The 22083-nt window shown below is 38.2% G+C and overlaps 2 protein-coding genes across 3 annotated transcripts in view; one reads left to right on the forward strand and one right to left on the reverse strand.

The window, feature by feature from the left end:
* TSTD3 (thiosulfate sulfurtransferase (rhodanese)-like domain containing 3) overlaps positions 1–2317 on the forward strand; it is a gene marked incomplete at its 5' end in the record, with an annotated part of 4539 nt that extends 2222 nt beyond the window's left edge. The window contains 3 exons of the mRNA XM_017739398.1: positions 7–162; positions 392–551; positions 1899–2317. Coding sequence (XP_017594887.1) covers positions 7–162; positions 392–551; positions 1899–1962 — 380 coding nt within the window. The remainder of the gene's footprint in view (positions 1–6; positions 163–391; positions 552–1898) is intronic.
* Positions 2318–5037: 2720 nt separating this feature from the next.
* CCNC (cyclin C) lies at positions 5038–22059 on the reverse strand. Of its 2 annotated transcripts, XM_017739657.1 has the most exons (11): positions 21388–22058; positions 17779–17863; positions 17464–17533; positions 15958–16009; positions 13352–13407; positions 12043–12078; positions 10548–10639; positions 9746–9813; positions 9386–9465; positions 7405–7523; positions 5038–6759 (listed from the first exon to the last, which is right to left on the reverse strand). In XM_017739657.1, exons 3-11 carry the CDS (start codon positions 17500–17502, stop codon positions 6705–6707), a joined length of 597 nt encoding a protein of 198 aa, XP_017595146.1. In that variant the 5' UTR covers positions 17503–17533; positions 17779–17863; positions 21388–22058; the 3' UTR covers positions 5038–6704. The 2 variants fall into 2 exon arrangements, with proteins under 2 accessions (XP_017595146.1, XP_008635961.1); XM_008637739.2 differs by lacking the exon at positions 17779–17863 and having other exon boundaries at positions 21388–22059.
* Positions 22060–22083: the final 24 nt, after the last annotated feature.

Consider the following 22083-nt stretch of genomic DNA (forward strand, 5'->3'; position numbering starts at 1 on the left):
CGCCAGGCCCCACCTGCCGCAGCCTCTGCGCCGCCGGGGCGCCGAACCTCTCCTACCAGGAGCTCAAAGACTTGAAGAAGGCCAGCGTCCTCCACATTGACGTGCGGGAGAGGTGGGAGATCGACAAGTTTGGAAAAATCCCGGAGTCCATCAACATACCGCGTAAGTTGTCAACGCCGCTGTGTGCAGGCGTCGGGTGTTCCTTGTTCCTCCTGGCTGGAATGGGCAAGGCTGCAGTCAAGTGGTGGTGACTGAGCAAAGAGGAACGGTGCTAGAAAGCTGCTGGCATGTAATAAGGCTGAACTTTTCCTCCAGAGCAATTGGAAGTCTTGCAATGTAAACCTGTCTGTGGATGGAGAATAAACAATACCTTGTTTTCTGTATTTCCCAGTGGGTGAATTAATGGAAGCTCTACAAATGGACCCAGCAGAGTTCAAGGAGCAGTATAATCAAAAGATGCCATCCAAGTCAGACCCTGTGGTTTTCTCCTGTTTGGCAGGAACAAGAAGTAAACAAGCACTTGGTTTTGCCATGTCCTTGGGTTTCAGCAGGTATGACTTCGTGTGTAAGGATGGGATTAATGCTACTTCCCCCCATGAAGCAGAACACGTACTCACCTTGTGGGCAAGGGTAAAAGTTTACATGTGGAATATGAACAAAATGATTGGTATTTGAGTTAGACACCTCCTCTTGTCTCCACTGAAACTGAAAGATAACACTGGATGTTCCAGCTAAGTGAGGTGTACCACCTTCTGAAACAACCCCTCAGCAGCTCTGCGCATGTGCCGCTGGTGACACAAACTGCTCCAAGACCACGCTGCCACTGAAGGGTCCTTCTGCCTCTTAGGGCTCCCTTGCTGAGATGCTTCTTCCTTATACAGCTTCATAAGCACTAGTTCTGAGATGGAGGAAGATTGGAAGGGTGGAGAATTGCTTGCTTTGGTAGAAGTACAATCTTAAATAGTTTATGAAACCACACCCTTTGTTGAATTGCAGTTCTACCTGTAATGTTCACTGTTGACAAAGGGTGCCTTCACTTCCTGAAAATCTTTGGATTATTTGCCAGGAGTAAAGCAGTGAAGGCAATAGCTAACAAAGCAATGAGATTATGATAGAGTGAAATCAAATGCAGCATTTGGTTTGCAGAATTGTTAAACCTACCTTTGGAAGGTGCCTTGCTGTTTTGAAGACTGCAGATGAAATCTAAGACATTGGTTATTTGCTCATGTTTTCACTGAACTGCAGTTTATGAACTGGACTATTCCTATTAATTCTAGTCAAAAGCACGGAAGCATGTTCTTGTTTCAAAGTGTAAAATATCCTCCATTACCTGCTTTTCGTGCTGCCTAATTGAAGGAGTCAGCATTGTTTTGCGTGCTGGATTTTTGTTTTCCAGAGTTTAGTTTTGCACAGGGTATGTCAGACCTATAGAGTACGTAGGTTTGCAAGGAAGTAAAGATCAGTGTGCCGGGTTTCTTTGGTGACATCTGAAGTATTAGACACAGTAACACGTAAATCTCCCACTGCTGCGAGTCTGTGCTCCTGTTTTTAAAAAAGAAGCGGCAATTGTTTCATTAAGCCAGCTGCTATTTCTTGCATGATGTTTGAACTCCAGCAGTGTCATTTGGAAGAAGGGAGTTACAGAACTCATGGCATGGAAGCAGGCAGTATTAGAGTACCAGGAATGTCCATCTGGCTCATTGAAGCTACGTTCAAGTGTATATGGTTGCAGAGAATTTCTGTGCGTTTTTTTAAATCTGGTTTTTGTGGGGTTTTTTGTTTGTGGGGTTTTGGGTGTTTATTTTTTACTTTTGGTTTTGTTTTTTTTGCTGTGTCCTTGTAAGAGACAATATTAAGAAGGACTCTTCTTGAGAAAGGTATCTTCTGCATATTTTCAGAGTTCAGCAGTATGCTGGTGGCTTTGACGACTGGGTAAAACATGAACCTCCAGAAAAGAAATGAAGACAACTGCCCCAACCCTTACCTCATCAATGCTTCAGGATGGCTTGTAGGTTTTAGCAAACTGCACGCATTCCAGTTCCATAATAAAGCTCACTGCTGGCTTCTTGTGTAAATGGACATTCACCTTCAAATAGCCATGCAAATCAACTGCTTGGTTTAAATTATACCCAAAGACTACAACACGAACAGAGGACATTAAATTTGCTCAACCTTTCAACCTTTACTTTGGGTTATGGTTTTGGTGAATGTATATGAAGAGAACCTAAGTCTGATTATGTCTGCTTTTTTGTATGATGTAGTTTATGACTGTTGAAACTAATGATGATAAGGACAAATAAAATTACTATTTCTCAAATACTTGTGTTGGGTACTTTGGAATAGTCAAACTGCAGATATTCTAATGGAATCATGGAACCCTAAGCACAGGTTTAGTAAACTTCACACGTAGATGAAGTTTTAAAATAGTTGCTGTGTCATCAAAAAATACGAGTACAAATTTTTAGGTTTGTAATATGTGATTATATGGCCAAAACATAACTACTGGTCAGAAAATACAAAAGGAAACTGTCCTGATGCTAAGATACTCACTGTTGAAAATGCTGTATGATTCTTTATTTTAAAAGTATACCCACTCTTACATGCAGATCTGCTTCTGAGCCCAGAATGCTGTAAGATTCAGTCAACAACTTCTGTTCTCTCAGCAACTCTGTATCAAGTGAGAATGTGCCTATAGTTGAAGTTACTATTTCAGAGATAGAATCATTTTAGGCTGGAAAATTGGAGGTGTCCAAGGAAGTAACCAAACTCCTTTCCTTCTTTTATGTTCAGTAATTTTCATGTCTTAACTTTAAAAAACATAACAACCCATCCCCACCTAAAAATTTGCATAGTCATAACTTTAAGTTTGGGGTTTTTAAAAATTTATTTAATGCTGTAGCAGCTCAGGGAAACTTGCAAAGGTAAATTGCTTTGACCTCCAGAATGCTAAAGTCCTAGCACAGAAGTTCAGGACTGTGTAGGATATCTGGAAAAAGGAATGAAATTTCTGGTATTGCAAGCAATTTGTGCTTATCCTATAGCTCTTCCATTCTGGCAGTGCAATCTGCATAGTTGGAAGAGGCACTAAAAATACACCCTCTCAAGTTCAGAGAGATAAGAAGCAGAAGTAACAAATGTTACTAGAATTTTATTTCTCTTCAGTTATTGGTTTATAGAGGAGAACCCCTATAGGTGGCACAGCCAGCTGTGTTCACCGTGCTGCCCTGGGGGTGTCTCTTAGAGGGGTTTCTGTGCTCTCATCTTTGCTGATAAGTATAGACACTTTGGTGCAGCAGTCACAACAGAGAGTAATGAGCGCCTTTTTCTTCAAAGTATCATTGACTTTTTAGTGATCTTATTGCTATACTTTATTTCCAATCAATTTAAAAAACCCCAACTTTTAGAATTTAGACTAACTTCCAAAATACTGGTTTAGTTTAACTGATGAATTAATGGGAATAAGATGAAATTAAAATGCCAGGATGAGCGTAAGTATTACCTTGCCGAGGTCAATTACCCTGCAATTCTTGCTCTCTTACTCTCAAAAGCTCTTTTTCAGACTGGATCAGGAAGAATAATGGATGCCAACTGTTTCCTTGGAGTTAGCCAAATCCTGTGATCTATTAATTTTGCCTGTTTAACATGACCTAGACTGTCAGTTTCACAATGCTACAGGCATGTGGTCAAGGGAACAACAGAAACACAGTGCTGGCTGTGTTGTGCCAGGCCTCACCAGGACTAACAATGCCTTTTGAAAATCACTAAGGTCAGACTGTAGAGAGGATTTCAGAACCACTGAAAATATTTAGCTAAATGTGTAATTCATCATGCTTGGCTGTATTGATTAAGCCACCAAACTTCAGCATACAAACAAAGCAAGGCAATCTAGTCAACTATAGCCATGAGCAGCCAGTGCTTCCTTTGTAGCTACATTAATGTTTGTTGGGAACACCTGAAACTACATAACCACAAAAAATAAACAAGTTATTCTGTGTCACACCAAGATCTATCTAGCCCATTATTTTCTGTTTGGCAGCAACTGGTAATAAACACCTGAGGAAGAGCATAAAACAGGATTAGTATGTAGTGATACAATCTCCAGATAACTCTCATTTACAACTTGGAGTGCTTCAGGCTTTGCATGTCTTAGTATATTCGGGTATTTTCAAATTTTCAACAGAAACTCCCAACAGACACAGCAGTGGTGAGAAATCTTTCCTTTTGTTGCTTCCCAACTTGCCGTGTATTTTTTTCATCAGCTGCTCCGGCTTCCTCTGTCAGAAGGGAGCAGTTGTCACCTGGTAAGTCTTCACACCACCCATGATTCTTCTAGACCCCTGCTGTCTTTTCTGAAGAGTTGTGGGTTGTTTCTTTCATAATTGGAAAACTACTGTATACTTGTCTGATCCACTTTGTTTCCTTTGGGATTTTTCCTTAAGTTGTTCTGGCATAGATGGCTTGTGTTTGCTTTCACACTTCAGAGTCACCTGTTGCCATATAATCTGTGAAGACTTTCAGCTACATCTCTTTCAATGAGATACCACATTTTTATGCACCTCTCCCTTGAAATGAAACACAAGAAAGGTGATTTTTTTCTGTCTGCTTAATAGCAAGACTGTTGAATTCACATTGTTCCATTTCCTGTTGTTTGAAATTACATCTTTTTAAAACTGTCTTCACTGAATCCAGCTCTTTTGACTGCACTTTATTGCCTTTCACTCTTTTTACTGGAATCAGAGCTGATAAAATTAGCCTCACCTTTCCAATAGAGAAAACTATTAGGAAAACTCCCAGGTACCATCAAGAAGTGCCCGATATTTTAGCTCTGAGGTTTAGGTCCCATTGCGATTTAGGTGTAAAGTCAAGTCTGCAAAGGCTCTTGAGCAGCAAGAAAAAATTTAACCACTCTAGCCAGAATTCTTCATTAATTCCCCAATTCCAAAACGTGAACTTTCTTGGCAGATAATGTGGTATATGTGAGCTGAGTGATGCTTACCTAAAGAACAGCTCCCGTTTAAGAACTCCACACAACAGAGGTCAAGTCGCTTTGATTTATTCCTATTCCCCAAGTCCACATTACAAATAGCACATTTTAGACTTCAAGAAATGAAAGCAAAACAGCTGAATTCCACTTCATCAATCAACTGTCTATAAAAGGTACGGATCAAGTGGCAACCAAGTAGCAAAGACCAAAACGTGTATGTTTCCCACCTCACCAAAGCGTTTGGGGCTGGTTCACCTAAAGGTTTATGGAAATAACCTGAAGAGAAATAAATGCTAGTAGCCTAATGGGCTACATACAAAACCACTTGAGTTGTATTTCACTGAATGACCAGCCGACTACAAAGACGGTGGGGTTTTTTTAAGGGGCCAGTTTTTTGAACCAAGACGCATCACAGAGCACATGTTTTCAAGAATCTCCCTCCAGTATTTCAGAGCAGTGAAATGTGTTGTTCCAGGAAAACAAGAAAAAAAAAAAGAGAACAATGTTACTGAACTTTATCATTCGACTTTTATACTTGGGCAAGTTGGCATTATCGTTAAAAATAAAGTTGTACAGAACTTAGTTAGAAACAAAGTTATCTAAAAAATCAGTAAATGAATTTAGGCCAATTCCTGTCTTCAGTGGGATATCTGCCTGAGTAAGGAATGCAGGATATGGCCTTCTGTTTGAAGGAATCTCATTTTCTCCAGCACAAAGTTAACCAAGGAATCCCATTTCAGTTATTCTAGAGTTGCTCCTAACATCCCAATTAAAATTAGCCAGTATGAAGCTTACTGAACACTTGATCCTCTTAAATAAACTCTCTAATAAACCACACAAATTCACACTAACAGTGAAGGCAGACTAACAGTGTATATCTTTTCTACAAAAAAATCCACCATAAAAAATAGCAATAATATCCAGATTTGTACTTGATTGTGAAATATTCCGATTGTACTATACAGTACATTTATTTGAAAAAAAAAATCCTAGTATTTTGGGTTTTCTTAATTCCTAACACTTGAAATGTTTCAGAAAACTGCAGAATCACTATACATATTGCACTTCTCTGGTAAGCTGGGCTACTGTGTATCATGGCAGAAACAACCAAGTAGATCTACTGAGGAATACAGCTTTTTAAAATCCAAAAATAGAAACTGACTTTCTTTCCTGCAGCTTTCATTAAAACTGTAACAATATTCTTTACAGGCTCTTCTAGGTATTTGTTTCTGAAGGACTGTGTGTTACTTTTTGCAGAATCTGTATTTATTTTTTTTAAATCAACAAAACTGAAGGTAATGGATAGATTCAACATACAGTGCACTATCTTCCTTCAGTCACAAACAAAATGAAGACAACGCAAGTCGTTAATAGTTACGCTTAGGCCTCGGGTTACTGTCACTCTAAAAATAGTTCACATCAATGCAAATAAAACCAATAATGAACTATTTGTTTTGAGTGAAAAGTGTTAATCTTTTGCAGCTTGGTTTAAAGTTTGATTCCTTACACTGAAAAATCTTAGCACATTTGCTCCAGCGTCAGAGAAAATGATGTAGTTTTAGAGAAAAAGCTTTCAAAATGCTTGACACAAACAAGCTATTTATTCTTCAAGTTCTTTGTCAAAGATGTTACTAAAACCTTCTGTCCATTTCATGAACACAGGAAATATCCCAGGATGTCTTGAGTCAAAGTGGTCCATAAAGAAATTCTTTGGAATGCCTTAAGATTGGCTATAACTAGAGTTCTGGCTACCATTTGGACCCTGTTCTCCTTCACTGTTGAAGAAAACAAAAATATGTCTCTTCAATAAGAAGCATCATATTACATTTTTATACTTTTTTTAAAATTAAAAAATACAGTATTCTGAAAATAATAAAAACCTTTTGAAAGTAAATACTTCAACCTATACACAAATAGGTCAAAATATTCTGCTCAGTTTCATTAAAAAATGCGAAGGTTATTCTCAGCATGCATAAATAACTTCACCGTATTTATGTGAAAAATAATTTTAATATATGATCATGAAGCTGCCTGCTGAATCTACTTCTGAACATTGTGAAGTTCACATTACACAAGCATGTGCAAAGGAATTTGCATGTGCAGATTCCCAACAGTGATATTTAATCACAGTAATTAAATACGACATCAAGCAGGCCCAGTTCCATTGAATCTGGTCCCGTCATGGAGCCTCACACTGGGGTTCCTTACATTTGCTGAGCTGTATTGATCACACTCTAATCACATTAACACTCTCCAGAAGACAATGAATGTTATGCTTCCCACTAGCTCCTGAACAATCGGGCTGGTTTTGTATCAGAAACATCTGCACTGTAAAAACATACACTATACCTTAAATTAAACATTCTTAACATAGTAGTCTGGTTTTTCCATATGAAAGATGTAATAAGGAAGTACTGTACCTGTTTGGAGGTGGTTTTGGCTTAGGCATTTTACTAAGAATAGTAGCCATTTCTTTCCTCTCATCAAAGTTCTTCCACTGCTCATACAGCTTCAGAATAACCCTGATTATTTCTAAAATCTGTATTAGGAAGAAAAGAGAGCCTAAGGTCATGCACGATAGTGATTTTACCTTTGTCATAGCCAATTTAAGTGTGCAAATAACTAAACAGGCCCCAAACTGAAACTAAACAACACAATTTTCATACTATAAACAGAGCTGTCTCACACTTAATCTGGTTGCAATAAAGCATTTAATTATTTTTTTTATTTAATTGTGAATCGAAGCTGGAACGGAGTACTTTCCCTTTCAACTGTATTTACTGCTTCTCTACCTCTGCAAACTAAATACCTTTTTATTTATTATTTATTTGCAAGTACTGTCACAGCTCATAACTAAGCTCCTGGGAAAATACAGACACCAGGCAGCATGACTTCAGCTATATGACCATAGATTATCAATACAGTAATTGATGATTATCAATATTCTATATGTATTAGGGGCACAGTGTGGGAAAACAAAAGCCCAAAACCACGAAACATTAATCTGAATTCTTTCCTTCCAAGAAACAGAGCCAAAGAGTTTTTAAATACTTCTTATATGCTTAGTAAGAATTGTTGACACTTCATATTCTGCTTCTGGAAGTGCAAGCATTCCAGTTTCGACACTTTCTATCTACCTTAATTTCCTATTAAATTTCTAGTGCAATATTCTATATAAAAGCTGGAGAATGTTTCATTCATAGTATGTTTCATCATTCTCTAAATTAATGAAGTAGATTTGTTTCTTCTTTTTAATACATGAACTTTGATTAAGTGCTAGAGCAATATATGTCCTTGAAACAAAAGTCGTAGTTGGTGAAGAAGTCCATGGTGTTCATGTGAAAAAATCAAGCTTAGACTTTATCACTGACATAAGAACCAATATGTGTAAACATTCAAATATGTTCAGTATCAAGATTATGGTAATTTTATCTATTAACTATAGATTGGCTCTCCCTTGCTGCCAGTTTATTATCACCCTGCCTTTAAATGCATGACAGGATAATTCACAGAACTCTCGAGGCAACACAGCATCCACATTGTGTTTAAATTTCAAGACAAATCCTGGAATACAAACACAATGCCGTAACATCAGTGGGATAAAGGGCAATACCAAGGGCACAGAGGGAAATGGTACATCTCATCCATAACAGGCTATTTAATTCCAGACACTCAGTTTTAAAAAAAGACTGAAAAAAATACGTGCTAAGTGAAACACTGTGGTAAGAAGTATGAGTACTACTTTGACTTGCTTGCTGGAGCTAAAAAAAGGTTAAAGTAGCCAACCTAAAAAGTAAAATTGATGAAGAACATTGTTAGTATAAGGACAGCTGTACCCTGAAACCTAATAAATTAATGATGGGGATTATTTGACATGGAATTTGCATTAGCAGGGAACTCAGCTGAATGATCTTGGTGTCTCCCTGTTTAGCACTGATTAAAGTCACAGTGCTGGACATCCTGAAAGTGTCAAAAATGTTCTACACTATGCTATACTCTGCACATGTACAGGGAGAAAATGAGTATGGTATGTTGGCATGATGTCGAAAGGTGAATCAGAAAATCAGATGCACTTGAACTTAAAAGTCAGACTCGTGCTGGCAATCCTGTACGATGGAAAGATGCTGGGAATTCTTTTTTTGGCAAACAATGTAAAATATACTGTCTGGAAAATGGCAACACCAGCAATGCTCTTCTGTTATGCTACGGTTTTATCTTGACTTTCAGAGAAGGGTGATAACCACATAACCCAACATTGTCTACCTTCCAAAGAGATCTGCCTAACAAGATCACTGAATTAAGCTCAAATCAGTATTGCACATGTGTAAGACAACCACGACTACCATTTCCGGTCAGTCCATAACAAATGGCGGGAATAAAAACAGAATAGAAACAGTGTACCTTTTCCATATCAACAGACAGCTCAGCAAACCATTGCCTTGCATCCTTCTGCTGGACAACACAGGCCACATGTAGGCAAGCTGCAAAGATCAGGTGACATGGATATTGAACAAAGATACACTCCTGATACAGTTAGAAACATTAAATTTTTTATAAACCCTATACAGTTCAACAGAGAAAACCTGGGATTAATTGTCTGACTTTTCTTTAAGGCTTTTTAACTTGCAAGGCTACAGTGTCAGTGCTGTATGAAACACAACCTGAAGCACCTTATGAGGGCACTCTGAGGAATACTTGTGATGGGACAGCACACAGAATACTTCCAGTTAAACATGACAGGAGACATTACTTGTTACTTACCTAGAGCTATCATGAAAGGAGGGTACAGCAGACAAAGATCAGTTCTATATGTGTCATTCACTATCCTCCTGTGCAGAAAAGAACTTGTAAGTATCTTCCTATTCACCTTTAGATTATATTACTTTAAAACTGCTGTCAGTTTGCAAGTATTTTGTCAGTTTTCCAGATGGTCAAAGCAATGAGGCTGCAGGGCAAAACATCAAGGAAAGAGATCTCTTCCCTTGTAAAAATCTCTTAAAGCCTTTCTTTTTTTTTTCTTGTAGTCACAGCAGAAGTTTATTTGGAAACACTATTTTAGTACCATAAATGTCTTTCTGTAGCAGATGTTGATGTATACCATAAGATAATATCTGTTTCACAAATAAGTAAGGGCATGCATGAAAGTAGTACTTCTACTGTCTTTCTGCATTTGAAACAGTTCAAGAATACGAGTTCTGCTAACACACCTAGAAAATCCTACATATTGTTTCTACCTCCTATGAGAAGCTACAACAGAAGGACAATGCTGACAGAAAGAAATTTCCGCTACTCATAGTCACCATTCAGTAATGTTAAAACTGTGCTATTAGAGCTAGTCTAAAAAATAAAAACTAGACCACTGCAAAGTAAAATCATTACAGGGTTAAAGACAGAATAAGCTAAGTCAGGGACATATACCTGTACAGGTTAACTAGGGCACCCTTTGTATTCAAATACAGCTAAGCCTGCTTGGTTCAGCAAAAGCTTAACCACCTTTGAAGCGTAATTGTTAAACACTTGCTTTCTTGATGAAAGGAAGAACTATTTCCATTGTCTTCATTACCATGCAAGAGGTAGCAGCATGTCTTCTTGGCCCATATCTTGCACATATTGGAGCAAAGGTCTATAAGGATGATATACTATCAAACAGCAGTCCTAGGAAAAATGTCAGTGGAATAGAAGTTAGATTACAATGCAGAGCATGTTGTCAGTTCATATTAAAACATTTAGTTTACAAGTCAATTACTGATTATTTTTTTAAGTAGCATTCTGACACCTAGTCCTGCTCTAATGAGGGCAGCGCTCTCTCTAGAATACCATTACACAGCACGGTTGCCAGTCTGTCAATGTCCTTCCCCTAAGAGACACAGAAAGCCACATCTGCAGCACACTGAAACCTCATTTGCTTACAAACCCGTAATTCCCACTTGGAAATACAAAACACTGCCAGAAAACAATCTGTTACTAAATACCATACATGGAAAGCATGCCAAAATAATTGACGCTGGTTTGGAAAGAAAGAGAAGAAAAATTCCACTGCTCTCAAATCCCCTCGTTTCAGGTCCAGGTAAACAAGAAGGAATAATCCTCTTGCTGAAAGCAGCCAACTGTATGGATACTACAGGGAAAAGCCACATTATTTACATGTGCTGAACACTTAGGTGAAACACTGTTACTGCACACACTATATATTGCATAGCATACTGGAAAAATAAGTGAATCCCTAAAACATGACTTCTTGTAAATGCAGTTGCTTGTCCTAAAACTCCTGCATACAAAATTCAAGAGTTACTGCCATGCATTAACAGCAGGATCAAGGACTAAATCTAAACAGGAATCTAAAAACTGTATTGAAACAACTTGTAGACACAAACAAAAACTTTGATCTGACCTCCTCTGTGTTCAATTACCAAAATAAATTCTCTCATCTGCTGTCTAACTCACTAAGCTGCTCCCTGGCTTCTCTCTCCTTTTCTCTGCACCTGAGCAGAACTACTCTAGTAGAGCAGTACTAGAGTTCAGCGCTTAACCCATCCAAGTCCAAGCCATATGCAGAAATTAGGCACTTTACCCAAGCCCCCTAAGAAGCCTGGGATGCATCCTTTCAGCTACCCAAGCAAACACAGCAATGGGATAGCTACTCTTATAAAAAGCAGGTATGGCTCCTCTCTTTGAAAGGCTCTGGAAGAAACTGTCCCACTGTGCTCCTTTCATCCAATAACCTAATAGTTACAGCACCATCTCAGAAAATGGGAGGCCTGAATTCGGTTTCTTCCTCACAGGATTCAAACCCATATCTCACTTCCTAGAAGATTACTCTAATTATGAGGTTGTTATAGACTGGCCTGAATAGGATAGTACCCACACCTTCTGCACATATATATATGTGTAGCCCTAGATTCTTCCAGGCAAGAAGAAGAGGGCATGGAAAGAATACAACTCTTTATGGTCATGACTGGCCATTCCATCTAGGGAAAAAAAGACACTGACATCCCAGTCTGCATCAGGAAATTACTCTCCCAAAACCAGAAGCAGTTCCACCAAAAAACCCAACCTACCATTAATTCTAAGAGATAGAATTCACATTCTAGTATCTGTAAAGAAGCAAAATCACAGTTAATAAGCAGCATGTTTAAGGCAGCAGAAAGAATTAACTGACACACAGTTTAACACCACACATGCACAGGAATTCTCAACAACTATTTCCAACAGTCCTAAATGCATTCTATCTGAAACTACAAACCAAACAAAAATAAAACTATTATTGGCAATTGTCTTATCACTGTTATAACTTAACTCCAGTCATAATAACAATTAATTTAAATATTCTGCATTGAGTTTGCTATGAAAGACTGCTTCACTGGCAGCACTTGTCTGGTTTGTTTCAACACCTGGTAGCAGCAAATTGTTCCCAGTGCATAAAAACTTCACAACAATAGAGAAGTTCTTTTGTAGAATTAGAGCTTCTTCATCAGGCCACTAACATGCCAAACAGCCTTCAAAGCATTTTCAGGTTTAATTTCATATGAAATATTCGGTCTAATTGCAGTAATTAAATCAGCTCTCACTCTCAATAGAGGTGGTGATGTATTAGTGACATCAAGGAAAAGACTGGACTGCTTTGGCTATACAAAAGCAGTACTCCAAAATGCATTTCCATTTGCCTTTTTCTGTAAAATTGCAGGGCAGTTTTATTGTAAGGTCTTAGGTATTTTATATTCTGATGTATCATTTGGCTTTCTAGATTGAGTGAAAAGCAAACCAACAAAAGAGTAGTATTTGTTACAGTCAATCTAAAACTAATTAGACATTTAACTTTCAAAATTCTACAGCACAGGTCAAAATTGGTTTTAAGAAAAACTACAAAACTTCTCAGCAGTGTGACTGAGAATACCTTGAAAACCACTGGTAAATTTAAATTTTAAGTAGTAAATAAAAACTATTTTTCCAGAGCCATTAAATTTTACAGGCAAAAATAAAACTGCTTTCTGTAAGCCAACTGCTCATGTGTGCAAGCTTGGAAGCATTCCAGGTGCAAAGGCCATTTACTTTCCCTGGAGCAATGTATTTGTAACCAAGAATATTAAAAAAAACCTCTTTTAGATCTCTTTTCTCATCATGCTATAGAAAAACTACCATTTCAGTCACCTTATCACATCACTTATCTTTTCTGTTAGCAATTTAAGGAAAGGAGGTTATGTAATTTTTTACTTTAGAAAATAACTTTCCCAATATTCTATACAAAACTAATCATGAGCAACCCTGACATACGAGTATGAAAACATTTGTTAGAATTTAAAAGACAGAATTTCCTGCTAACAATTATTAATTTATTTGATCGAGTTGTATTTCAAATAGCATACTTACATGGTTCATCCTATAAGGAAACTCCTTTGGAAAGGCATATGAAAACCGAGTTTTCACTACAGTAAACAGAAAAAAGTATGTTAAAAATAATGTAATTAATACTTATACTTCTTTCCCTTTCTATTCATTCATCTGTATATAGCCCTTCAAATCTATTTGGCAGCAAAACTGCTTTCAGTACAAAAGGTTTGTACTTCAAAGAGAAGAGATGAGTTGCAAGATTTAAGATCCTGAAAGGGAGAGAGAAATACATCTGAAACACAGATTTGCACAGATACTCAGCCAGACATTTGACTGCCACTTCGGACACTATTAAATCTTCTGGTTAACCACCAACAAGCTCAGGGACAACTAACTTCCCACAAGTCTTTATTCACAGAGCTATCCAGCTCCTAACATTCAGGATCCCAGTTCCAACACTAAATCCAAATGGAATTTTCACATAGGATTTTTTTACTTAGATTTGATCCTTCAACATGCAAGATTTTAAAAGAACTAATGAAGTCTTAAAAAAGCAAGCCCAAGGGCAGGGTGAGGGAGCTCAGTCAGACTTCTTGCAGGTCCACCATGTAATAATGATCTCCAGTTGAGATATCTAATTAATCTTCATGTATTTTACGAGGAAAACAAGTACAGTTCGTGCACTGGTAAGAAGCATGTTAATAGGCAAAACAAGAGTGATTTCATGTTAGAATGCTGAACAAAGAAAAACAAGAATACTTGAAGATGTGGATTTGAGATTTGTACAAGTGAAACATTTAAAAATCTATTTTAAGTCCTTGTCCTCCAAGGAAAACAGGTAACATTTAACATCCTGGAAGTGAACAATATTCCTTATATTAATAATAGACAATACATTATTAAATGGTAGTATCGATACTACTTCCAGAAAATCAGTATGACATTCACTTTGAAGAAAAGACAGCATCAGTCCTCGGGACCAAAAAATTCACCATTTAGACCGATGGTGGACTTTGCTAGGAAATTTGCTGTAGGACACCAAGACTGGGCTACTGGTCGGAAATTTTAATTATTTCAAGAAAGAGAAGAATTAATAAAAGGGTTTCTCAAGATGTATGCAAACTGAAGAGGTACATGGTAAAAAAAAAAAATACCACTTTGAGAAAAATCCCACAAAGCAAGCTGCAGACACAACCACTACATGGAGCTGTCCTTTCAGTGAGATGTGTAAACAGAGCAAAAACCTTTTGAAGAGGTTGTTGAAAACCAGTCTGAGATTATCTTCCTTAGAATAGAAGCAAGTGTTATTAACTTCATGTTTCTACCTAGCTAAAAGTAAGCAAACCTCTTAAACCAGCCACTATTACATCACCCCTTTTGTTAGCTTGCTTTTGCTTTTACTTGTCTTGCCTCATCTTTTCTTGTCTTTTGTATTAAGAGCTCCCAAAAACTGCTGTGTGCTACTGAAGCAACTCTGGTAAAGGAAAAACAGGTAGAATAAAAGAATGCTTGGAGAAAGCCTGTTGTATTTTTCCCCCATTTCCATGAAATGCACAGTACTTATCAGGGCTGACAGGACTTCTACGTCTGAAGGAAGAGCTGTGGGGAAAATTTTCTATAGGATCCTGAAACTGGGATTTTGAGAAACAGCACAGCTAAGAACTAGATGTCCAAGTAAAATCAGCTGCCATATATTGACCAAAATCCATCCAACTTTCTCACTGATGCATCAAAACTTCTACACAATGATGCTCCTGATGTAAAAATAGCAACTCTCAGCGCTATATCCAGTACTGGTCTTGGTCATGCTGGCACTGAAGATGTGCTTCAGTTCCTGGTGGCAGAACTGTCACAGGGCCAGCCCCATGGACTGATACACTCTCTGCATGTGGAGGCTACAGATGCAGCCAGTCACCTGTCCCCTCAATGGCTACGAGGGATTTTGAAAGCGCTGACCTACATTTGGGAGAGCACAGCCAGGAATTGCCCATTGAAAGCAGCTGGACCTTCTGGGTCAGAGAATAGCATTCAGCTAAGGAAGATATCACTTCGAGACTTTGATGGATGAGATGCAAGTAACATGAACTGGGAAATACAAGGCAAGTGGGAAAGATAGAGAATTAAGCAACTACAGTGTAATTTAACTGAATTTATTGTGAACAATAGGTTATAAAATGTATTTTTAGAAATAAGTATCATGTGCAAAGGCTAATTTTATGATGGGGGAAAAGGACTAAAAAAAATGTGAAGGTATACAGCCTACCAAAAATTCTTAAAACAGGTAATTCCATAGAGCTATACCTTTTACTAAACAGAGCCATAAATTTCGAATTCTATCTTTGAGTAGTTCAGAATTCAATTTACTACTTGAGGTTGTCTACCAATTTCAATGGTTTTATTTTATTACTTTGTTTTCACTTATGCCTGGCATAAGTTCCAACCATAATCAACCAAAACTAATACAGGAAGGACCTTTCTGTCTCTATATTTGGAAACAGAAGCTATTCATTCTAAATGGTTTTAACTGGCTCTTATAGTCCTCCATGATTTGATCAAAAGCTGCCTTTTAAAAACAAGCAAAGAAACCAACTCATCTCCCTATAGAAATATCTAACTGGAGTGTAATGAAAATTACTGATACTTACATACAGAAGTAGCAGCAGAAATCAACCTTGTATTTGAAACAACACCAAATTCCTGAAGAAAAAGAATGGTATATGAGGTGAACCACCTGAAACACCATACACTCACACTGTTATCAAATTAAAATAATGGCTTCTTACTAAACTGGGCTTCTTTTCGCAGTATTGTAGTATTTGGTTTTTTCCCCCACCCCTTTTTTTTTCCTTAAGGTGAACAGGGTTAAACTCTTTACCCAAGAGTTACTTCATTGATTAGTTTATTGGTTGGTTGTGAGGAACAGTAAAGATTTATGAAAGGTACTAAAGCCACAAAAGCTCACCTGGCTAACATTCTTTATATAAAATAGACAAGAGGGTTTCAAGAAAGTATTTGTTTCCTTATCCCATCTGGAGAGAAAACTGTCTTTAGAAACCTGCCATTAACTACCTTTTTTAGTTATGTTTTCATGAAGTCTTAACTCCTGTGCTGAGACAGACAGCAATCTGAAAATTTTCTACATACAGTGTTCTTTCAGGTAAGTCCATAGCTGAATCAACAGTGCTACAGCTGCCCTCTAAAGTTGCAGAAGCTTTAGCGTAAGGAAGGCTACACAGACTTCTAATTTAAGGTACATCTATGTCTCTACACTCTATGTCTATGCCTTCTTAAAGGCTTATTTAACAGGTTGATAAAAAAGCACTCTCTCCAACACTCACTCTCTTTTCCTTCATGTCTCCCAAACACTGAAAAGTGTCACAGTACTTGTACAGACAACAGTATCACAAGTCAACACTGGTTTAGTAGCACTGTTTCTACCATCCCTAAAGTATTTGAGTTCCTTCTGTAAAATTCCTTAGTGCTGACATATCACAAATTGTCCCATTTGACTTTTTTCCGTTACACGGACACTTCTCAAACAGCTGTAAAACTTGCTGCATAACAAAGGACTAACAGCAGCACCCAGCTGATGCTAACTCTTGGCCACATTCAAAGTGGAGTTCCGATGGTGGAGGCATGGAGCCCTCTCACCACTATCCCTAATGGGTCACTTCCTTATGATAACTTCTCAAGGACAGCGCATGAGCTACAACATACTTTTAATTCAAGTAACGAAAGTGTGGTAAACTCTGAGGATCCCTTGCTATATGAAATAGAACAAGATAATTAGGAAAAAAATTCCAATTATGTTTTAAAGTTTGAGTAAACATAAATAAGGAAAAACACACCAGAAAGGAGACACTGCACAATTTAAGATATAGTGTATGTAAATATGTAAACACTGTGTCACAGCGAAACAGCCTTTTAAAATGTTTTTTCAATTTTCAGAGGCACTTTAGGGTTAGTAATTCAGACAAATTTTGAAGGCCTTCTCTGTCTCCTTTTCTTAAATGCTATAGAAATCTATGCAAAAAAAGAGAAGGTTTCAACCCCCAAAGCATGAAGAAAGACAAAAAATTTAAAAGTCCTAAACGTTTTCTTTCTCTCATACATCACATAATTTTACATTAAAAAATTGTAATACTTCATACCTCTACTTTGGATGCCAAAAACACACACGTAGGAGCCATTAATACTGGATCTATACTTTTTAGGGAATATCTGAAATGTTACAACAAAATTATAATATGTTGTTTCATACATGTAGAACGATTAATCTATTAAGAGCACCACACTTCCTTTTGAAAAAGCAAAGCTTAAGTTAACTTTATTAAGGCATAAAAGCTTTACACCATCCAGAAAACAAAAGTGGCACTGTTTTTAATACAGAACTGCATTTTTAAAGGGCTACCAAAATGTGCCTAGCAAATGTTTTATTCTTGTACCATCATAGTAAACAGTCCTACCTGGCATAGAATCTCTTGAAGTAGACTGTAGCAGTGGCAATAACTTGTTGTCTTAATTTAAGATGTTCACCTAAAGCCTGGATAACTTAAAAAAAAAATGAACAAAAGCTTGAGTTGAGTTTTTTTAAACAATTTGACACCAAATAGCAAAGGGTCTCAAAACATGACTAGTGCTGGGGATTCTAAGGAGCAGCACCACAGTCTTCTCCCTCAGCTCAGCTGCTCTAGTAAGACAACACGCTGCTGTAAACCTACAGACCTGCAGGTGAAGAACCGCTGCCTCCTGAAGCTTGGGGACACCTTCAAAAAGGGAAAGGTACCTTGACTTCATTGTGTATAAAGTGAGTATGACCTTTAAGAAGATGACAACACAAATCTCAGAAGGGTAAAGCTCAGCTATTCCATTTTAGAGCAAAACAAACTCAGACACAGGAAATATAAATCCACAGCTCTTCAGTGCCACACAAAATGGATGGGTTTTTTTCAAACAAGTAAAGCTGCCAACACAAACACGGTCATTAAATTTGGCAGAGGCAGCAGGTGTAAAGAAAAAAAGACATATTTAGTCTAGGGAAAGGGGGTGGGAGACCAGAGGATGCAGTCAGCTGCTCCATCACGGTGGTCCTCTGCCAGTTGGCCAAGAAACAACCCTGGTGTCATCTGTGCAGGTAGCTCTTGTTTGGCCTCCCAGGCAAAGGAAAGGTGCCAAGCAAATTAGATGCATCAAGCTGGGATTAAGAGCAGGGGCTGGATATTAAGAATGGCACAGTGAAACATAAGGTTGTTACTTGTTATTTTTCCCATACTTCTTCGCCGCCATTATTCTGAGCACGGCTTGGCTGTGTGAAGACTCCCTCTTCTTTTTTTCCTCCCTCATGAGAAATGTCAAAAAGAGTATTTTAAAATACACTTAAGTAGATATTTAAAATATGTACAGCAAGACCAAGACAGTGACCACTGGTGGGAAAACCAAACAATTCTGTTGTCAGTCATCACTAAATTCTTAGTCTCTATTTAAACATTCAAGCAGAGAGATTTTTACCCATGTTCTTATCACGTACGCCCTGCAAATAGCCAGGGTACACATTTGTCACCCACTGGCAATGCCCAAAGCAACATCAAAACCCTGCCTGTGTCATATCATTCTCTTCCTAGAGAAGAATGCCAAATTGGGACTAGTTTGCCACTGACAGTAGGCCAAGCAATACTTCCGAAAAGGGTGTTAAACCCAGTATGCAGTGTATAATGTATTAAACATTTTATCAGCATATCTTGGGAGATTTGAAAGAATTTTTGCCTTCAATTTGACCATGGGGCTAAAAAGCTGTCCTACTACTCAGGCATCAGAAAAATTCAAGTATTAAGCTAAACAGAATTCTCCAAATATGTTTCATAATCCCATGGGATTTTCAGGAATGGTTAGGCCATCTGCTGTCAGAGAAAATCAAGTGTGGGTTAGGAAAAAAAATGGACAAGAGCCTAGAGAGACTTAATGAAATGGAAGCTTGTATATGTCGGGAAAAAGTCCAATACTTGTAATTATTTTTATAGTATTTGAAAAGAAACTATAGGATCATTTATTCCTGTATGTTTACAAAGTAAGTGGTTTCAGTGTTTTGGGTTTTTTTAATAAGATTGTTTTAAATCTGAGTATTTTGCGCAGCCTCTAACACAAACATTACCGCTTCTGCCCAAAACCAAAAAGGGAAAACAACTAATAACTTCTCAACCAAAACCAATTAAGACTTGGTGATCCAGAGAAATCAACATCAGTTCCCTTTTTCAAACTATGTTAGAAGATGATCTTTTTCCTTCTCTTCATAGCTGCAGGGAGCCATACAATCAGTTAGTGATCTACTGTACTTGTTTTCCAATGAGGAAGCAACAGGAAATTGCCCCTCTCCATGCAGATTTTAACTGCTTTAGGGAAAAACCATCTCCTGGGCTGACACACTGAATGTGACATGCTGTGGCCAAGCCTCATCTGCTCTCAGGTAGTGCAGATGGGAGACAAGGGGGGACCCAAAGCAGGGTCCCTATTCAGAGGCAGGCAATCATACAACACATCCAGGGTTTGAACATGGTGAGCTCTGCCTGAGCACAGAGCAGCCCCTGACTGCCCTGCCCATGAAGAGGCCTCTCTGCTAGAGAAGGGGAGAAAGCCCAGCACCACGCTCTCCTCCAGGGTAGGCTGTGTTTGTATGTGCACAGGGGAGACGCTGGCAGAGCTGTTCTCCAGCTGCCCCCAGTCACTCACCATACCTTCAGGGGAGGCATGGAGTGCCAAGGAAAGGACCCTGAGAACCACAAACCAAAACAAAAAAACTAACTTGTTTACTCTGGAAAGCTTTGTTTACTCAAGAAAAACAATGCAGTGAAACATTTAAAAGGCATATTTCATAGTTCAAATTAATACTAGTGAAAATTAGCATAGAAATACAGTTTTAGAAATACCCATACCCCTCCTTTTGTCTCTTTTTGTGTTATGAAGTTGTGACACTTGGTTTTCACCTCAAGAAATTTCAGAAATGGATCAAATGGGTAAATCATTGCTAGCCTGATTTCCTGGTGCCCTATAAGCAATAACACAGATGTATTCACAGTGATCGTGTTTATAGCATATGCAGTTGTTACAAAAATAACTAAGCTAAGAGAGAAGCTGGGATAAGTATCTTTCACAGTATCATTCCAACACTGACATAAGATCTTCCAGTGACCCTGGGAAAGTCACTTCACTTCTCTAGTCTGGCCAGATAGCTGAAAAAATAAGCATTCTGTACTTTAAAGGACTGCTGCAAAAAAATTTAAAGAGCTGCTAGCAAACAAGCTACTATTTAGCAATATCCATTGCCAAAGGAGATTTTTAAAAATATTTCAGTTCGAATATCCAAATATGTCAATTGCACAGAGAAAATTTTAAGTGCCTTTGTAATCTCATATACTCAGGTGTGGCCATTCATACGGATAGTTACACGCTTTGCAGGATCAAGTAAATCTTAGACAACTTCACACACAAGTCCCAAATTCTTTGGGAGAACAGGCTGCCTGCCAAGCTCTCAGAAACTCGTGGACAATTTGAGAGGCAGCTGGTGCTGGGAAATCAGACAGAAGACAAAACATGGGCTGTGTTGCAGGTTTCAGAGAATCTAAATGAACACAAATAACGAGTTTCCAAACTTTGCTGTTTAAGAGGACAGTGCAGATCACCTAAAATACTTACCCCAGCCTAAGAACCCACCAAAAGCCCAGGCTGAGTACTAATGCTTGACACTGAGCTTTTAATACACTAGCTTAGCAGTTTCTGCTTGCTTCTCCTCCTTTTATATTTTTGGTAAGAACCTCTTGAAAATAAGAAAATTTACTGTTTCATCCTATCACAGGTTAAAATGCTATAGATGCAGCTAATTAGCCTGCAAGTTGTCCTAGAATTGTGCTAATATAACTAACAAATAATGATGTTATTTATATTCCAAATCTTTGTTAAAATAGGCTGTGAAAGTATATGTTATACCACAATGAAAACATTACATTCTCTAAGCAATTCAAACCTCCATTTAGACATGGCAGACATTGCACAGATTTTATGGCTGAAATAAAAAAAAGTTTTACCATTAGTAAAAAATATCTGTAGCTTCCAATATTCTTCTTCAGTCAGAAATTTCAAGTCTTTCTGGCGTTCTTTCAATAGATCTTGTTTATCCAAAATCCATTGTAAGCTAAAGGAATGGAAAATAATTTCAGCAACTCTCCATCAACATTATACTGAGTGTCTCCTGTACAAACAGACTATGGATTAAGGCTCAGGGCTAAAGGGCTTGTGGCCTTTAACAAAGCCACAATCTTCCCAAGCAACTGTTCTTCAGGGTTTTCAAAAGTTAGACAACTAAAAAAAAAAAACCAAGCCCAAACCCAAAAACCAAACAACAAAACAAGAACTACCAGGGGCTGAGATTACCCTCTACCAGTAGCAAACTGGGCAGGCTGTACAGATCTTAGACCCTGACAGTCACTAACAAGGTTTATGTTTCAGCCATTACATTACGGGCACCATTCAAACCTTGACGCGCTCAGCATGAGGAGTTTTAGGGCAGAATCACCGAATCAGTTAGGTTGGAAAAGACCTCTGAGGTCCTCGAGTCCAACCCATGACCGAACACCACCCTGTCAACTACACAGTGGCACTGAGTGCCACGTCCAGTCTTTCCTTAAACGCCTCCAGGGACGGTGACTCCACCACCTCCCTGGGCAGTCCGTTCCAGTATCAATCACGCTTCCTAATGTCCAACCCCAGCGGAGCCCCGGCTG

The sequence above is a fragment of the Corvus brachyrhynchos genome, unplaced genomic scaffold (assembly GCF_000691975.1).
Source record: "Corvus brachyrhynchos isolate BGI_N302 unplaced genomic scaffold, ASM69197v1 scaffold14, whole genome shotgun sequence".
Lineage (NCBI taxonomy): Eukaryota > Metazoa > Chordata > Aves > Passeriformes > Corvidae > Corvus > Corvus brachyrhynchos.

Excerpts from the sequence above, each read along its gene's own strand:
- CCNC (XM_008637739.2), bottom strand. The coding sequence starts at position 17,502 with ATGGCTCCTACGTGTGTGTTTTTGGCATCCAAAGTAGAG. Across the intron at positions 10,640-12,042 it reads TCTATCTCTTAGAATTAATG|GACTGCTGTTTGATAGTATA; the intron begins GTAGGTTGGGTT and ends CATTTTTCCTAG. Across the intron at positions 7,524-9,385 it reads TGTCTGTTGATATGGAAAAG|ATTTTAGAAATAATCAGGGT; the intron begins GTACACTGTTTC and ends TTCCTAATACAG.